The sequence below is a fragment of the Glycine soja genome, chromosome 20 (genome assembly GCF_004193775.1).
Source record: "Glycine soja cultivar W05 chromosome 20, ASM419377v2, whole genome shotgun sequence".
NCBI lineage: Eukaryota > Viridiplantae > Streptophyta > Magnoliopsida > Fabales > Fabaceae > Glycine > Glycine soja.
Genome location: NC_041021.1, coordinates 608,037 through 621,313, shown reverse-complemented (window position 1 = coordinate 621,313; position 13,277 = coordinate 608,037). Strand labels below are relative to the sequence as shown.

Here is a 13,277-nt window from a genome sequence, read left to right as displayed (position 1 = left end):
TTTAGTGGTGTGGAACAAATGGCCACACCTTGTGGAGAATATATATTAATTGGGGCATGCCAAAAGTAAAGTGCACTGTTCATGTCTTTGGAAATTAAACGCCTATCTAGCTTTTTGAAATTAAGAAGATGCCATGCATCAAAGCATCTTGCATGGAAGTACTAGTATTAGCCTTTTGGGGCATTTTTTGCTTAATTGTGCTACCCTGTAACATGTACTCTCCCCTTCGGTCTATGGACACCCGTTCAAATATACTTATCTATTAAAATATTGTGTCCGGTTTTTTTCAGGTTTTTATTTTACTTTTTTTTAAAAAAAATGTCATATGATAAAATGAAATTCTTAATTAAGAAAAATAACTATTTAATTTGCTACTTGAAAATGACATTTTGCGTTATATTTTGATCTTAGAAAGTTTTCATTTATACAATTTTTTTTGGATAACTAGTGTTTTTTTTATATTTTTTTTACAGATTATAAATAATATTAGTTTCTGATCCAATGTGATGTCTGATTAAAAAAAATTATAAACACCTAAAATTGACGAGATAAGAAAAATGTCTGTTTAGAGGAAAAAAGTATAAAACCTCATAAACTTTGCTCCTTTTACAAATAGACACCCTATAAACTTTAATTTTATCCCAATTGATCTTTAAATTTTATCTCTTTTATAAATATACACCATGAATTTTAATTTCGTTTAAAAATTTATCTTTATATATATATATATATATATATATATATATATATATATATATTTATATATATATATATATATAAATTCTAATTCCATCTCAATTAATTCTTAAAATTTACCCCTTTCATAAGTAATCTCTTATATTAATTTGGACTTAAATTAATAACGGAAAAAATCTCAACTGTTTGTTTATTAATTTTATTTTTATAAATCACTTTTTCAAACATTAAAAACATAATAAAATTTAGAATTAAAAAATAATATAAAAACTTGTTTTATTAACGTTATTATTTTCTCTTTATATATATTTTCTAAATTATATTTTTTTTATGTTTTAAATATGGAAAAATGAGTTGTAACAAAACAAATTAATGAATGGTTATCATTTAAAATAAATAACTTAAAAAATATATTTGTAAAATGGATAAATTTTAAAGATCAATTTAAATGTAATTAAAGTTCAATGTGTCTATTTACAAAAAATAATAATTAAAGTTTAAATATTAATCATAATAAATTTATAGTTCACGATGTCTATTTGCAAATGAGTTAAAGTTTAAGGATTAATTGAGACAAATTAAAATTTAGGATGTCTGCTTGAAAAAAAAAGTAAAGTTTAGGGGTGTTCTTGTTGTTCTATTTTTTACCTTTGTAATTTTTTAAACATTTAACTTAAAGAATATTGTCTGTCAGAATTGTTGTTGTTACTCTTTGATATTAACTCATTTAATAGGTGAACTTTGTTATCTTAGAACAATACCAACGCGGCTGCTTATCTCAATTTCTTAGAGTTAAGTAATGATGCTTCACTATTTTAGCATTAAAGGACATTACTTATTTGAGCAGAGTTACTTAGCAATGTCTTAACAATAACTTTTTTCAATAAATAATTTCAAAAAAAAATTAATAAAAGTTTTTAAGTGTGAAGTGATGTGTAAGACTCACTAAAAACTCGCTTAAACAACTTGACAAGTCACCGCTGTAGATGCTTTAACATGACTATCGTGCGTTAATTAAAGTCTACAAGTAATATCAAAAGCCTATTGAAACTTCACAGTATTGGTTATTGTGCGTTTATTGAAGGCATAAAACTCTTTGTAATATTGCTAACAAATATATGAAACTCTTAAGAGAGGGGCAATGACCCATTTTTATTTAATAAAGATATATTAGGAGATATGTTCATCATTGTCAATAATAAGGATTTTGAGAAAAAGGATTATGTACAGTAAAATATTTTATATAATTATTTAATTATAACATATTCTAGAATGTATGATAAGTTTGTTGATTTTTAAATTAATTATATATAACAATTTTTTCCTGTGAAGAAAAAAAATTCTATTTTATTCCAAATGATTAAATTAAAGAATAAATATTTTTAAATTGGAACAAAAATTACATAATTAATAAACTAATTTATCTGAGGAATATCATTTTCACATTAACTAATTAATATCAAAATTTTAAACTTTGAATTATTAAATTTAAACAATCGTATTTGAGAAAAATATATAAAAATCTGGTTCAAATGTAAATCATTACATTTATAACATAAGAATAGATTATTCTCATGCTTAAATATGAGTGGATATCACGTAAGAATCTTTATTTAATACATATACATTAGGTTTGCTTTCCAATTAATCCAAAACGCGTCTTTTTCCTGTGTTGAAACATACTTTTTAATATTGGATGTACCAATCATCATAATCATACATTCGACGAAAAAAAAAAAGAATTTATGCTTTTCCCCCACATTTTAAGCAATTTTTTGAGAAATAATAACATTTTGAATTTAGTGTCAATTTGCACTTTTTGTTATTGAAAAATTACTCGATCTCTATTATTTAATACCTTACCCTTAGACGATAACATCAATGATTTTTAAAACATTAAAACCACCTTTTTTATTCTCATGTATGCATGCATCATACATATAATACTTTTTAAAATAATAATTGCTTGAGGAAATTTAGAAATAAGTTATTGATTCAAGTTATGTTGGATTTGGTCTTCACAAAAATAAAATCTTAAATACGAGCCTTATGAATGAAAAATATACAAGACTCTGAAAAAATAGTAATTTATTGATAAACATTACTACGCATCATTATGGTGACTAAAAAAATCTCAACGTATATATAAGCAGAAATAATTAACCCAATTTGAACTAATATTTTTAATTAGGTTAATTTGGTTCAAAATGATTTAAAAAATAATAATCAAATCAAACCAATTAATTTAATTAGTTTAATTTCTTTTACTCTGTACTTTGTACAGCCCTAAAAAAGAAGGGATGGACAGTGCGAGGGTAATCATTTATCTATTCCTTGAAAATATATAGAAGGAAGACACGTAATAGAACCAATTTTCTAGGGCCTATATATATGTTTCTTGGAAAGCCATCATTAGAATAGTTTAGGGCCCAACATATGGTTTTGATTCCAAATAGGGCCAACAAAATTGAGATTTCTAGCGAAGTTGAAGTTAGATGAAATAAAATGCGATACCTGCCGCCAAAGTCAAGATTTTCTTTTGAGCAATTGAATTGGTTATTTGCTTTCGGGATAAAATAGGGTATTTTTGGTAAAATAAAATTTTCTGATTCATGTAAGCTATGTGGATTTGCACTCCTATATGATTTTATATTGTTTTTTTCTGAGTTGTAAACCATATATTTGAAGGATTATTAGATGCCTCTTTCAATCACTTGACTAAGTGTCATTGAAAGTGATTCCCAATTATTATTTGTTTGAGTGTTGCAAGTGATTCCCATTATATTATTCGTACATGTATATTTGCTTTATCCCATTTTGGCTTCAAGAAATCCACAAGCTTCACAGCAAAAAGGAAAAATTTAAGATACGTATTCGGTATTCCTATCTTTAATCCTTAAGACTTTTAGCACCACAAAAGATTTCCACCATATAGTTTCATTTTGTTATGTTGTCACTTTTTGTTATATATAGTTAAGACTTACCCAACGAATAAACTAATGGAGGGAAAGAAAATTCGTTACCTAACGCAGCCCCTATGTTTCTTCCAGATAAATCTTTTAGCTGGCTAGGATATTTTAAACGTTTGTATTGTGGCAACAAAATGCCTACTACTGCTAATAAAATTCAATACATTGTTTAATAAATACAAGAAGATGCATGCAGAGGTTGAATGAGTAAGGAGATACCTCTCCCTTTTATAGTCCAACATAGATTCGTCTAATTCAAATTTTCTTTATCATACATTGAATTTATTTAATTATTACATTTAAAAGTATTTTCATGAGTTATATTATTCATACAATGATACAACTCTTTTCATCTTCTCAATTATCTTATACTTTTCTCTCTCGATCTCTCTCTATTAATTTCTTTACAAAAAATCATTCAAATTAGTTTTACAAACTGTTGGTAATCGAATTTTACAATTTTCGGTAACCTATCTCGTGTTCAAGGACGGAGCCAGACTTTGATATTTGAGCGGCGGGGGGCATTGATAAAAAAAAAATTATTGGACAAATATATATGCATTGATTTTTATGAAAATATTTATACTTTGATAATCAAAATGTTAATTATTTTATATACGAAACCTAATTTAAGGTAGGAAACAAACAAAACTAAAAGAACAATTTATTAATTATTTTATATACACCATAACCTTTCGGGATCCGTAATAAAGCAATATATATGCCCATTTTCAAACTACAAATCTCTTCAAACTATAAATCCTAATTCCTACAAAGCAAAGAAACATGCGTTAGAGTAAAAAGTATATAATGCTTGGAGTTTGAAATTTACTGTGTTCTGTATTGCTCGAGGGAAAACAAGACGGAGAGTTGAACACTCATGACCAACAAGTCACCAAGGCACAATTTTACCGCTGCACCAGGGCTCGCCCTCCACTGGAAAAAGAAACTAATACAACATAATGCTGCACAAAATTGAGCAAAGCACAAAAAAAAAAAAAAAATTCAATGAAGAGAAACAGAATGTTGTATCTTTCACATTGCACAAGTGTAATTCTGAGTGTAGAGATGATACTTCTTCGGTACTTGCCTACTTAGTTTAGCAAAATTGATTTTTCTCTTCAAATTTGTATATGCCAGAGCTGTCTTTACTTTAGCCACCATTCTAGTCGATTACAGTAGCAGACCTAACTAAAGAAAAAAAAACTTTGGTCCAGCAGCATTTCAGCTGAACTTCTCTGTCAATGTCTTAGTAGTTAACATATGCCATGACAACTTCAATCCTCTTGAACACTCTTTTCTGGTGAACCATGATAATGCTTGAGAGAATCGAGGCTGAAAAGAAACAACCAATTAATGAAAGGAAAAGGACTAAAAAGCAGATCAATAATGGTTAATAAAATGGACCAAAAGAAAAAAGAACAATTAATAAAGAACAAGATATTTGAATGACAAGTACATGGTCAACCTGCAATTCTGAGGAACCCTCCAGGAAATAATTGACAATCTCTTCAAACTTGGAGATAAGGTCAAATGATATTTCCAATCTTGAAGCATGATTCTAAGATCATGAAGTTTACTATCCATACCATAGCAACAATTTGCATGCATCGTGCAAACTTTATTTAAATCTCTACTTGGTTCACAAAGCCCTCCAAAATTAGCTGTATCCAAGAATATCATCTTCAGTCCTAACTCAGTAATGAAAGGATCAACCTTGATAAAATTGAGGACATCCTGATCATGGTATCCAGGATAGGTTTCTCGTGAAGAATACCAGAATTTGTAAAACTCAATTGACCTATTATTGGACTTTACAAAGTTGAACCCTCCATTGGGTCTGTTCTGTACATCATCAAAGCTGCCTGTGAAATGATCACATGCTATCTGGAAATCTGCATCTCTGTGAAACCAAGGAAATGGGTCTCTAAACCACATGATATCAACATCCTGGTAGAGGACATAAGTATCTGATTTAGATATCTTTAGATTTAAGTTTCTCTCTCTCTCTCTCTCTCTCTCTAAAAAGTTCTATTTTGAAAAGGAAATTACTGCACAAAGAGAAACAACAATCAAAGAAAAATAAAAATGCAAAGCTGCAAATTTGGCTGCAATGACTCTGCTTACTGATACAGTTTATACTAAGCAGCTGGATATAAAATTAGGTAAATTTAAATGATTTGCAAACTTCAAAACTTTTGAAAGTATTCCCATGTTTACATGATCTCAAGGATTACACAAGTCAGCCTAATTAAACATGAAAAGGTTAGTAATTTAAATACTTACTGTGAACACAAAATTGTACCCCATCTCTAGAACAGAACGTAGGAAATCAATCCGTCTCCACATCATCTTCAAGTAACTAGGAGTCATAAAGTATGCCTCTTTATGAAAATCAGTGGCTTCATTGACAAGCAAATAGCAATAGGTGTGTATTGCCTGACAGCGCATAAATGCTTTCTGGTCTAAAGCAATAATAACTAAATGATTCAGAAGCCTACGAGTACGATCTCCAATTCTAAAGCTCTCAAGGAATAGATCAATGATTGAATTTGTTGCAGCCCATGCTTCATTTAATGTGGTCAAGATAACAGTTCTGTCTTGCATAGCAGCCTCATTCAGAATATTTTCTAGTGAATAGTCATTGGTTACCTGCAAAAGAATCATTTCAGAAAGAACAAATATGTGACTGCCTCTTCCATTAATAAATTACACAAACAAACCACAGTAATAATAAAATCTGCAAATTTAGGCAATGACTATCATATTTTTGCTGATCCAGCCCAAATAGTAATATTCCATCATAATTTCAGAAACGAAAAGGCATCAAGGAAATGCAACCTAATTGTTCCAAGATACTTTGGCCCAATAATTTCACGAGGCCCGTGTTTGACAGATTAACCATTGTGGCAGAGATGCAATCGGATATAAAAGTATCAGGGATCTAGGTAAATGTACTACTTTTCAGGCATGCTATGCTTATGAAACTAAAATTAAGCAAGAAAGGATTTAGTTTTTAAACACAAACATGGTTGAATTCTCTATATTCATAAGACCAAAGAGTAACTAAATTATGGAAGCTCTGTTTCTGCTAGCAAGGGACAATCAGTCCACTCCCTGTTATAGCAACCAACCGTAATGTATGCTACAAGAACTCAATGATGGAAATTCACCATTTGAAATTAATGTATCTAAAAATAGTTAAAAATGTACAGTCTTCCTTCCAATGAAGAAACTAATATTTTTCTAAAGCAGCAGTCTGTCTTTAATTTTGTAGCCAAATTAGTCCCTTAAAGATTTAACCAGTTACCAAATTAATCATTCAAATAATAAAATGAAATAGAACATGATTTCACCCTCTTCCATTTCTCATTCATCATCACCTCAATCTTTCTCAAGTAAATACCAAAACAGAGATAAGAGGGCCACAACATTTTTCAGGCACTGAATTTCATTCACTTCACTCTATGCATTGTTAACTAGTGAGAATAAAAACTTAATATAAAAAAATGGCTCAACAATGCATTGTTCCAATTCACCAATATTCGCTCATCCAAACAGCTTCTCATCACACACATAAATGATCAAACAGCCAAATTCAACAACACAATTTTCAGCTCAAAACCAAGGCTTTAAGTTGTGATCTCAGTCACAGTTCCGTCGCTATTACGGGAAATTGCAGACAAATGTGATCCATGCGGTCACAAATGTTTTTTCTTGCGAAAACATTAAATGTGGCGATGTCGGTTATGAAAACTCCATAAACCTTGACGTTGCGGCCGAAATCACCCCGATCATTTACATTGTAGAAAATAATCGCGATGGGTACCTTCCACAGTTCGGAAAATCAAATCCAATGTTTTCAAGAATCACGATTTTGGTAACAACAAGGATTTTGGAATTTCCGCTACCCGTAAGTGTGATCGCATCGCCGCATTTGTCCGCAATGGCGACCGCAGTTTAAAACTTTGATAATTTCCAAACACACAAACACTTTGCAAACCATGACTAAATTTCAGTTTCCAATGCTTCAAGAACAAGAAACCTCACACGTAAACAACACAAATAAAGAGAAAGAAACAGAACGGAACGTACCGCGACGGAATCGTTGGGGTGAAAAACGGTGGTGAGGCGAGACAAGGGATTGGAAGAAGCGCAGAGAGAGTAATAGGCGTTTTTGAAGAGGAGCACGCAGGAGAGAGAGACAAGGAAGAAGAGGAGCGCGGCGCCGAGGGTCCGCCGGAGACGGAGGGCGGTGGATTCCAGCGAAATGAGGGAGGCGGCGGCGGAGTTAGCGGCGGTTGGAAGGGGCCATTATTGGGTGTCGTTGGAGGGGTCATTTCGGTGAACGGCGTCGTGGTGTGAGCAAAACGACAAAGAGTGATTTAGTGAGTAGTGGGGTTTACTGTTAAGCGTAGAATAGAAAGAGAAAGTGGTGGATTAGTGTCCTTCGATAATTTACTTGATATTAATGTAATCGTTTTAACTTTTGTGATATTAAATAGTTTTCTATATATTTAAAGAAGCAAAAATATTTTTATTTTATTTTTTTGAATTTTTTTATATTACAAATCTTTGAAGAGTCAAATTGATGTAATTCAAATAATATATTAAGTCACTAATTTAGTTGGAGTATCTATTAGACATATAATATGGTTTTGAGCATGATATAAGTACATCAGACGTTCTTTTAAAATTAGTTAAATTAATTTTAATCTGTTAAACATAGTTTTTTTTTTTTACTGAATCTGTTAAATATAGTTAAAATGTGAAATAAAGGAAAAAAAGTTAAAATGTGAACCTAAAATAATCTCCTTTATAATTTTTACATTATGTAATAATAAGAAAAATTAATTCTAGCAATTTAACAAACGGGCACTATACTCAATTTTGACACTGCCCTTCCAATAGATAGCACATTTCTTGACATGTTAATATCTGATTTGATTCCTCTAAAATGAATAGAGTAATTAGATCGAGTAAATTAGTCCTTAATACTAACATTCAAATGGCCAAAGAAAGGTCCAAATTAATTGTTTTTGGGACATTGGAAGAACTAGAACAGCCCATGATAACGTTGTTGCTAAACTCAGGGCACAATGAAAATGCCTCACTGGTCTCACTGACTGAAGAAGTATTACTTTTCTGTGAGGAAGGATGGGGTTGTGGCAATGTGATTGACAATGACAATTCACAACCTCCTATGTCTTCATTCTCTGCTCCTAGTCCTTTTCTCCAAGTGTTCCCTACTTCATTCAAAGGCTGCTTATCATTTAATTTGGCAACCTGTCCAACATATGTGAAAAGGGAATGAACACTCATGAGAAAGTGACAATTCAAGGGCATTATTTTTATTTTGCAAAAAAGTACAAATTTGATCTAACATTTGATGATTACACACATCTTCTGATGCACAAAGGAGGCAATATTAAGGGACCAAAGCAAATAGTTTTTTTTAAAAAAAAAAAAGAATTATACTAGCAATTGAGGTTGAGTCTAGCAAAAAAAATTAAATTCTTCATAACTTAGCAGAACTATGATTCATATTTTTATTGAGTGAAATGTCTATATTTAATGAGAAACCATTGAACTGTTTATTTCTATAGAAGAATATATGTGGAAAACCAAAAATAATTATGATGCTTTGAATTAAGGGAGCAAAGCAAATACTTTTTGAAAAATCATGATGCTATCAATAGGGATGGAATCAAAAGAAATTATAGTGTTTTGAATTGATATTTTTCACTAGCTGGGGAAACTCACATTTTAGTAGAACATGTCATTTTCATTTATTTATTTGTTTTAGGGTGAGTCCTACTACTGAGAAGTTATCATGGGCCACATCTCACATATGACAATCCACTTGAGCCCCAATATATAATAGAAGGACAAATGAAGTACAAAAAATAAGAAATGAGAAAAGTACCTGGAGCAAATCTGATTCTTGCTTTGTTAGCATATGAAAGGTTGTGGAAAGGGGTTGAGTCTGCTGCCATATTGAACCAACACAAATCTTCTTTATTCCCTTCTCCTTAGCCATGCTCTGCAGGTAATCATAAAAAGTAGTGTATGGATTTGGATCTGCTTCACATATTCTTTGGCTGCATTGTAGGATTCCTGAGAGTAAACTTGTCTTCTCGATTCTAGTTCTGAGGAGAATCCAAACGTTAAGGATTTATATTTTTCTTTATCTTCTTAAAACGTAAAAGTTGGCTCAGAAAAACCAAAGATCAAGCAAAGACCCATGACTTTTTGTTTTCTTACTTTTCCATCCTACCACTTTTTAGTCCCTTTGAAAAGTTTGAAATTATTTCAACGGGTAAAAAAAATAGTTTAACAAGCATGTACGGTTAGTCTAAAAATGATGAGAAGGACTCATAATACATTTTTTAATATATTCTTTCAAATAATTTTTTTTTATTGATGCTTAACTTACAAAATTTTGTAATTTTTAATAAATTTTAACCAATAAAAAATATATTCAAAAGCATTAATTTCTAAAAAAAAACTTATATTATTATCTTAAAACTTCCTTAGTATAACTTTTAAGATAATAATTATTATAAAAATTAACCATTTTTTTTACATAGCAGTATAAAATTAACAAATTTATAGTAATGTATAAAAGTTTGTTATTAAATAATATTGTAAAAAAAATTACACGGTAAGTATATATTATTATTATTAATTTATTCCAAAAATAGATAAGCTTACCTTTTTGAGGAGAAATTACTGTAGCCGGAGAGGGAATCAGATTCTTTTCTAATGAATTTGAAGCAAGAGTGAAAACCAACATCACTCGCTTCATCATGCTTCTGAAAAGATTGTTTCCTATGTTGGGTAGAAGTCCTATCTGTCAACAGATAAACCAACACACATCTAGTAAATATTAAAGTAAAATGTTTAGTGAAAAAACAATCAAGACTTTATTTATGGGTCCAAAGCAATAGTAGCATCAACAGGGCTTGGATTTGTACACAGGTCATTCATTAATGAACCAACCCATCATCTTAAATGTTGAAAGCAGAAAAGTTGTGGGTTTCATCAAAATACCATCATAAGAAGATGGTAAAAGCACATTGGTTTATCATTCTCCCTTGTCTATTCTGGCATCAACTATGCATACGAAAGGGACTAATAAATGAGCAATGCAGTTGAAAATTTCCTAAACTCATGCATGAAGACTAGCTTTTGGCTCTGATTTTGAACTACAACTTGCAACCAATAAGGGAAACAACGATTGAGTGAGTCTGTATATGCCTTTAATGCATAAAGCATCTACATTATTCAATGTACGATGTGCAGGGTGGATAAATAAAACCATCATCAATATAAATCTTGTTGACCAATAAATGCTACAACCAAGATACTAATATTAAATATTAAAAAATATATTTTTTATTTAATTAACATTTTTTATTAAAATTAAGCAAAAGTGTAACATTGTCTCAGTTTGCTCACCAGTAGTAAGTGGCCATCAATATAGATAGACTACCATTGTCTTTACTCTTTAGGATGAGTATTAGTTAAAAATCATATAGTGTATAATTAAGTCTTTATGTTTACATAGAATAAACACTTTTTCAATAAATATGTGTGCTTTATGTTCCTTAACCAGTTTCCATGGAACTTGTAACTTTTAGACTCTATCTCCGTACTTCCTTTGGTTACGAAGGAGATAAAAAAAATCATCTTAGTTAAGAAAATAAGAACATTAATGTGTATTTTGTATTCTACTAAAATTAAAATAAAGCCAACCCATAAAAAGCTTCTCAACAAAAAAAAAAAACATAAAAATGAAACCTTGGGTCTCTGTAAAAATATAAGGTGTCAAAAAACATTTCTGAATAAACGAATCAGTCAGGTATTTATTATATATTTTCTGTTAAAATCAAGTTTTAACGAATGATTGAGTCAAACATAAAAAAAAAGGTGATTCTTATGTAAATTATATGGTACCCCTGAAATCGATTTATATTAATTAACAAAACAAAAAAATTCACACCTTATATTTTTATATCCTATTCCTCCACTTCCATTTATAGTAAAAAGTGGGAAAGAGACTTCTCTATTCTATTGATTTGAGTTCTCTCGGTCGAGTTTTCTCCTTTTTCTTTTAACCATAAATAGGAAACATTGGGGCTAATAAAAGAGGAATGCTAGGGAGACACTTTCTATTATTCTCTATTCGAGAGAATAAAATTTATTCCCTACCCGAGAGAATAAAATTAATGTAAATTTAATTAAATATGAGTACGTCTTTTTTATATATATAGTGAGTCCCATTTTTAAATTAAACATGGCCATATAAATTTGGATCACGTAAAATATGCACTAAGAAGAGAGTCGAAAAGAGTCTCTTCCGTATAAAAAAATAAGGTGTAAAAAGAAACCATTTTTGAATAATGAATCATAAAACCTTTACTTTTTTTTCCTCCTAAGGTAATCTCTTATAATATCCAAATCTATCTATTGATAAATATCACCTTATGAATACTACAGAATAATAAACATATATATCAGATGAGGGTAGGAGGGAGTTATTGAAGAGCCATGATCAAGGAAACTAAAGCTACTAGTTGTACACGTGTTCTGCAGTAAAAAGAAGGTCAGATTAAATTAACAACGTTCGGTACCTTGTCTGCACGAGTCACCTTTCATGCTTCTGTACATCTGATTTTGAAAAATAGAAAAAAAACCAATAAGGAACCTTAGATTAAAGCCTCGCGAGTTGTGAACATAAGGGTGTACTTTGACCAAGGATAATGGAATTAATGTACATAACTTTGTAATAACTAAGCAGGTTAATAAAAATGACCAACCTGCAGATGGCTCTTGACGTGTGAAATTGTGAGCCCTTTAACATCCATCAGTTGAAGAACAAGCTTAGGAGTAGCCTCTACACACATGAATAAAAGAAAAAAAAATAGAAAAAAAACCTTTTATGAGAAAATTCATCATAGTAGTAATAAAAAAAAAATCAAGAATAATCAAGAAAATTATTCGACATAAACTTATTCTTTCTTTCATTTCTTCTCTATGTCATTAAATATCTCACATAACTTATCAGTTACACCATTTATTAGTATTTTTTTTCTATTCCCTCCACCCCTTACACCCCATCAAGTTTATCAGGTCTCAGAAACACCAAAAACCAAAGAACAAAAACTTAAAGAGAAAAATTTGGGTTGGGGCAAAACAATATACTTACTGTGATGACCTCCAAGGGTTTCAATGGCATAAACAAAGCAACGATGAAGCTCAGGGGTCCATCTTAAACGAGGAACCTTTGATCTTATATACTGCCTCACTACACCTTCTCTTCCACAACTACCCATTTTTTTTCCTTCTCTCCAAAGATCTTCACTTTCCACTTTCCAAACCCAAAGGGTCTTCACAAAACCCTCTATTTCGTGCTTCACAACTTGGATTTTCTCTTCACTTCACTTCATATATATAAAACATAATGCCATGCAGCTTTTCTCCCTAAGCAAACAGAGAAAAAAACAAGCAACAGAACCACAGAATCATCATAGTGAAAGGGGAAAATATCGAGAGAAAAGGACATGACGAGGGAAGAAGTCCTGCAAATTCCCGAACATGTCACTGATA

General features: G+C 30.6%; 2 protein-coding genes across 2 annotated transcripts; both read right to left on the bottom strand.

The window, feature by feature from the left end:
• Positions 1-4,370: 4,370 nt before the first annotated feature.
• On the bottom strand, positions 4,371-7,979 carry LOC114402712 (uncharacterized protein At4g15970-like; the record flags this gene model as incomplete). Its single annotated transcript, XM_028365369.1, has 4 exons — positions 4,371-5,000; positions 5,134-5,615; positions 5,952-6,317; positions 7,761-7,979. Coding segments are annotated over 4 exons (1,125 nt in total), but the record flags the coding sequence as incomplete, so codon positions are not given.
• A 661-nt stretch (positions 7,980-8,640) lies between these two features.
• LOC114402711 (putative Myb family transcription factor At1g14600) lies at positions 8,641-13,226 on the bottom strand. The gene is made up of 6 exons (XM_028365368.1): positions 12,877-13,226; positions 12,488-12,564; positions 12,302-12,338; positions 10,380-10,518; positions 9,592-9,814; positions 8,641-8,951 (listed from the first exon to the last, which is right to left on the bottom strand). Exons 1-6 carry the CDS (start codon positions 13,001-13,003, stop codon positions 8,670-8,672), a joined length of 885 nt encoding a protein of 294 aa, XP_028221169.1. The 5' UTR covers positions 13,004-13,226; the 3' UTR covers positions 8,641-8,669.
• Between the last annotated feature and the right edge of the window lie 51 nt (positions 13,227-13,277).

Excerpts from the sequence above, each read along its gene's own strand:
- LOC114402711 (XM_028365368.1), bottom strand. The coding sequence starts at position 13,003 with ATGGGTAGTTGTGGAAGAGAAGGTGTAGTGAGGCAGTATATAAGATCA. Across the intron at positions 10,519-12,301 it reads AGGTGACTCGTGCAGACAAG|ATAGGACTTCTACCCAACAT; the intron begins GTACCGAACGTT and ends ATCTGTTGACAG. Across the intron at positions 8,952-9,591 it reads AAGAATCAGATTTGCTCCAG|GTTGCCAAATTAAATGATAA; the intron begins GTACTTTTCTCA and ends TATGTTGGACAG.